This window comes from Oncorhynchus gorbuscha, linkage group LG02, assembly GCF_021184085.1.
Source record: "Oncorhynchus gorbuscha isolate QuinsamMale2020 ecotype Even-year linkage group LG02, OgorEven_v1.0, whole genome shotgun sequence".
NCBI lineage: Eukaryota > Metazoa > Chordata > Actinopteri > Salmoniformes > Salmonidae > Oncorhynchus > Oncorhynchus gorbuscha.
In genome coordinates this window covers 77,656,402-77,660,759 of record NC_060174.1, presented here as the reverse complement: position 1 = coordinate 77,660,759, position 4,358 = coordinate 77,656,402, and the positions used below count along the sequence as shown (strand labels likewise).

Genomic DNA, 4,358 nt, shown 5'->3' with positions numbered 1-4,358 from the left:
CTTAAGGAATCATTTTTCACTTCTCTTTGATTTGGTGTAGAAACTCTGCTTACACATGCTGTTTGGTTAAAGATATTCCTGCTCAATCTACCTGACATTTTTAAAGAGTTCTGACATTGCTTATGTTTGGCCCTCTAAAACTTGTTAGGTAGCATTACTATTTATTAAGAGACAAGTTGCAGCCAGTGAGTTGTCAATTTATCAGAATTTCCCATTTAAAATTGCAAAGGCAATAATTCTACCAGACACGTATTTAGCTTTTTATTTTATTTTTAAATAATGTAACTTTTCCTTGATGAGCAACACAGATTTGCCAATAAAAGGTAGTGTACATTATTAAATCTATGGTAAAACTTTGTGGTAGAGATTAATGTATCAACTCTGCCAATAAAAGAACAAACAATACAGTCATAAAAACATAATATATACAATAACAAATAGAATAGGAGGTGTAGCAGATCAAGGTATAGCAAACCAGTCTTCCTTATGAGAAGTGACAACACAAAGAGAAATAACAAACAGAAGAACAAAAAGGCATCCCTAATTGAGGCACCAAGTCTTAGTGGATCAGTAATATTAGTCCGCCACACAGTCCATATTATCACAATTTGGATTAACAAACATTATGTAAAATAGCAAATCTATTTTCATTATTTTAATACCCCTTCTGTAAAGTGCCGATCAACTCAACATGTTTATCTTCCTTTTCAGGCCTCTTCTTCACACTCATCCAAAGACTCAGAACCTCTCCAGGTCTTTGGGATGGTCAGGCAGGTCTGCCAGAAGGGCAGGGTTCCTCCTGTAGATGTAGGCATTGGCATCGTCGTCCAGCTTCACCAGCTCAGCCAGCAAGGACACACAGCTGTCATGGTCTGTTAGCATCCCAGGCAGGCGGGATGCCGTTCGCTGGATGCGACAGGAACGACGGACTGGTGTCAGAAACTTCAGATCCCTGATGGTGCTCTTTCGCCTGGAACCACTTGCACATGCCTCACCGTCAATTTTTCTCTTAACACTAGAAAGGGGAAAGAGATGGACAGCATTCTGTGATTAGTTAAAAGCCATGTCAGTTTAATATACATTTCAATATAGAGATGTAAAGTAGTGGTGTTCTCCATGACCTCCAGAAGTTGCTATAAATGGAAGTGATGATTACAGCAGGTATTTTTAAAGACAAGAAATCTCACCTTTGCAGGTATGGAGTTGTCTTCACACTGTATTTCACCACCGATGTACAGTCTGCCTCTGGTGTCGTCTCCATCAAACAGTCGCCGCCGTCATGAACTTCATCAATATAACCCTTCCTTACTTTCTGCTCTGAAGCTCCCTCACTCACTTCACATTTCACTTCAACATCCTTAGTCACAGGAGACTCATTCCTTTCTTCAAATTGCTTATTTGTCAGTCTCTCCACCATTTTCCCTTTAGATTCATCCCTTTTCTCATTCGGGTCTTCTAAAACAGAAACACCAATGAATATAACACATTACTACAGTTAACAAGTTCATCTCTTACACTATTTGAGCCTGTGTTGCATAAATTTCAAAAACATCAAATGAGCAAGTAAATTTTTCTGCATTTGTGTTCACTTTGAATGTAAATGCATTAACCACAAAATGTACCATCCACACATGCTGAGGGCTTCTCCAATGCATCATGAAGGTTGACCACAATCTGTGATGAGACATACGACAGAGGCAATAAGGTTATATTTAAGAGTTTAGAATAAAACAGTATATAGGTTTCTTACATCATTCATTCATTCTGACCTCTGGATCAACAGGAAGAAAATCTGTATCAGAGTTGTCAAGCAGGTCCAATGTTATGTTCATTGTCAGTGGAGTTGAGGCACAGGCTGCCTCCTGTTCAATGACCACCTGGACGTTTTTAAGCCGAACAGTCGGTTCAGGCTCATCAATGGGTTGTTGTGACTCCTGATCAACGGGCTGAGGCGCAACATTGGTCTTTAGTTGAGAGACAGCTGTGGATTCTGGGTGCACTTCAGGCTCTGGCTGCACAAATAGTTTAGACTTTGGGGGTGCCACTGCTGATATGGGAGGCCTCTTCAGAGTCTTTCCCTTGGATGCCAGCCACTCTGCCAGCTTTGTCCTGGGAATCAAAAACATCAGTTAAAACAATTTTGAGTACTTGACCCAGTTATTTGACCATTTCCAAGAATGTAATAAAAAAATTTTTTGGAAACCTTCTCTCTTCAGCAGTCTCTGTGTTAGCCCTGTACTGGCTTCGGGTGCTGGCAACTGGAATCTTGTGAACCTTCTTGTCAGTTGCCACTGTCATCTTAGGCTTGGTGCCCTGCGGTAGCTCTTTCCCCTTAGATGTCATGGCAGACCTAGTGGAGCTTGGGCAAGCTGTGGTAAATGGAGCAGTTCTGAAAGGAGGGACTACAGAGTGAACGCCCGTGGGACGGCGTATAGCTGGGACTGGACACTTGGAGACTGGAGGAGGCCCATTGGACACCGACTTGGATCTTGAGGGTTGACATGATTGGGGGGGCTTAAACGTACCACGGCCAGGCAAATCAGCAACGGATTTGGACTTTGTCAAAATTCCTGGCTTTTGGCTCTTAGCTTTGGGCACAGCGGTCTTCGCAGCTGCTTTGCTTTGTAGCCCTCCCCCCAGGCCACTAGGCTTCCTGAAGGAGCTTATTTTAGATTGGACAACCTTGCCTTTGTATGTGCCAGGTTTGACAGGGACGGTAGCTGGAGGCTTTGGGGCGTCTGCAACCAGCTTTCTCTGTCTGACAGCCTGTTTGGTGAGGAAGGCTTGGCTGAAGGTGTTGCGTCTCTTCGTATCGCCAGTGGTTGTTGCCATCACATATTTCTGCTCCGTCTTGACCTTCTTTAGAGCATCCTCTCCCTTTCCCAAGTCCTTTTTATTGCTCTTGGAATGCAGAGGGGCAGATTGCGCAGCCACTGTTTTAGTAGGAGCAGCTCGGGTAATTAAACACTTAGTGGATCCACTTGTTGGTTTGGCATTCTCTTTGTTGCCCTAATAATAGCAGACAGGACAAAGAAACAAGATAGATAAATTAGACATAATACATAGATGGGGGGGGTGTAAATTCAACCTGGAGTGCCAGAGTGTGCTCTGGGCGTTAGTAAATTCAGAGCGTTTAGCCTCCGGAACGAACAGAGCGCACACCGAACGCAATGGCAAGTTGATCTGTGTTCTGACCTCACAACGGCAGTCAAGCACCCAAGCTAACTGGCTAAAGTTAGCTAGCTACTTCTAGACACAAAATTAGAGAACTTTTTTTTTACTCGTCCTAGCAGAGCTGGTTAGGCTGTTTTCATGTTATACAGACCGTTGGTGACTGTGATGTGCTGCTGGAAACAATTTAATTACGTTTTTTCCCCCGCCATAATTCAACGGGTGTTGAGCGTTCCTAAATTCATCAGTAATTCTGCTCTGAAATCGGATTAGATTGCAAGAGAGAATTTACGAACGCACCCATATTTACCTTACCGTTTTTAAATTGGTGTTCTTTCTTGTAACTGTGGCCATTTTCTTCGGGCACAAAAGGCAGATCCTCGATTGTCCTAAAAAATATAAATATAGATGATCAGTAACAGATCTAGAATATTTATGGGATTTTTTTTTACTACAGAGTGAACGCCCGTGAGACGGCGTTCACTCTCGACCGCGTTGCCTACCTAACTAGCAGTTTACCTACCTACTAGTAATACTATGTTATATATTATGAACGTTTTCGACCGCGTTGGCTTGTAACCCGTAGGAAACAGAGCGTAAGAGGTTGCTGGAAAACTAGCAAGTCGAGTGTACACTTCAATCCATAAGGTATAACTAGCGCGTACCTTGTTATTGAATGTATTGTAGACAGAGGAAAACCGACAGGCACAGACAAAAGTTAAAACGTCTCTCACAAAACAAACCCATTCAACTTTCGCGCTGTATAACGGCAAATAAGATTGGTCCGGATGTTGTCAGGGAAAACTCATTTTAGCCAATCGAATGCCTCGAGATGAGGTCATGGGACATTTTGGAGGGTCTGGGCGGTTTCATCTGAGAAGGCATCCATCTGCACTTTTGAATGTTTGAACCATAATAGAATTCCTAAACTACTGGCTGCTTGCAACACCCCAGATGGGATAGGGAGGCATTTTATGTAACTTATACAATCACTTAAATGCTACTGTATTGACCTAGTTTATTTGTGTTAGCAAATCACCAAATTCACTATTCTAAATAAGTTCCTCCATTTTTGAGAGAGAGAATTCGAAAACAAACCTGATTGACAAACTCCAACATCTACTGGGTGAAATACCAGTGTGCCATTGCAGCAAGATTTGTGACCTGTTGCCACGGGAAAAGGTCAA

The 4,358-nt window shown here is 42.5% G+C and overlaps 1 protein-coding gene across 3 annotated transcripts; it reads right to left on the bottom strand.

Annotated features, from left to right (window-relative positions):
- Window positions 1-248: 248 nt before the first annotated feature.
- si:ch211-266i6.3 (cytoskeleton-associated protein 2) lies at window positions 249-3,948 on the bottom strand. Of its 3 annotated transcripts, none has more exons than XM_046297202.1 (7): window positions 3,837-3,948; window positions 3,487-3,560; window positions 2,204-3,009; window positions 1,770-2,109; window positions 1,623-1,674; window positions 1,188-1,452; window positions 249-1,015 (listed from the first exon to the last, which is right to left on the bottom strand). In XM_046297202.1, exons 2-7 carry the CDS (start codon window positions 3,523-3,525, stop codon window positions 739-741), a joined length of 1,779 nt encoding a protein of 592 aa, XP_046153158.1. In that variant the 5' UTR covers window positions 3,526-3,560; window positions 3,837-3,948; the 3' UTR covers window positions 249-738. The 3 variants fall into 3 exon arrangements, with proteins under 3 accessions (XP_046153158.1, XP_046153142.1, XP_046153152.1); XM_046297186.1 differs by having other exon boundaries at window positions 1,188-1,455; window positions 3,837-3,947; XM_046297196.1 differs by lacking the exon at window positions 3,837-3,948 and adding an exon at window positions 3,695-3,831 and having other exon boundaries at window positions 1,188-1,455.
- Window positions 3,949-4,358: the final 410 nt, after the last annotated feature.

Coding starts and splice junctions, on each gene's coding strand:
- si:ch211-266i6.3 (XM_046297186.1), bottom strand. CDS start 3,525: ATGGCCACAGTTACAAGAAAGAACACCAATTTAAAAACG. Junction 2,110..2,203: donor GAGACTGCTGAAGAGAGAAG/GTTTCCAAAAAA, acceptor TTTGATTCCCAG/GACAAAGCTGGCAGAGTGGC. Junction 1,456..1,622: donor GCCCTCAGCATGTGTGGATG/GTACATTTTGTG, acceptor TTTCTGTTTTAG/AAGACCCGAATGAGAAAAGG.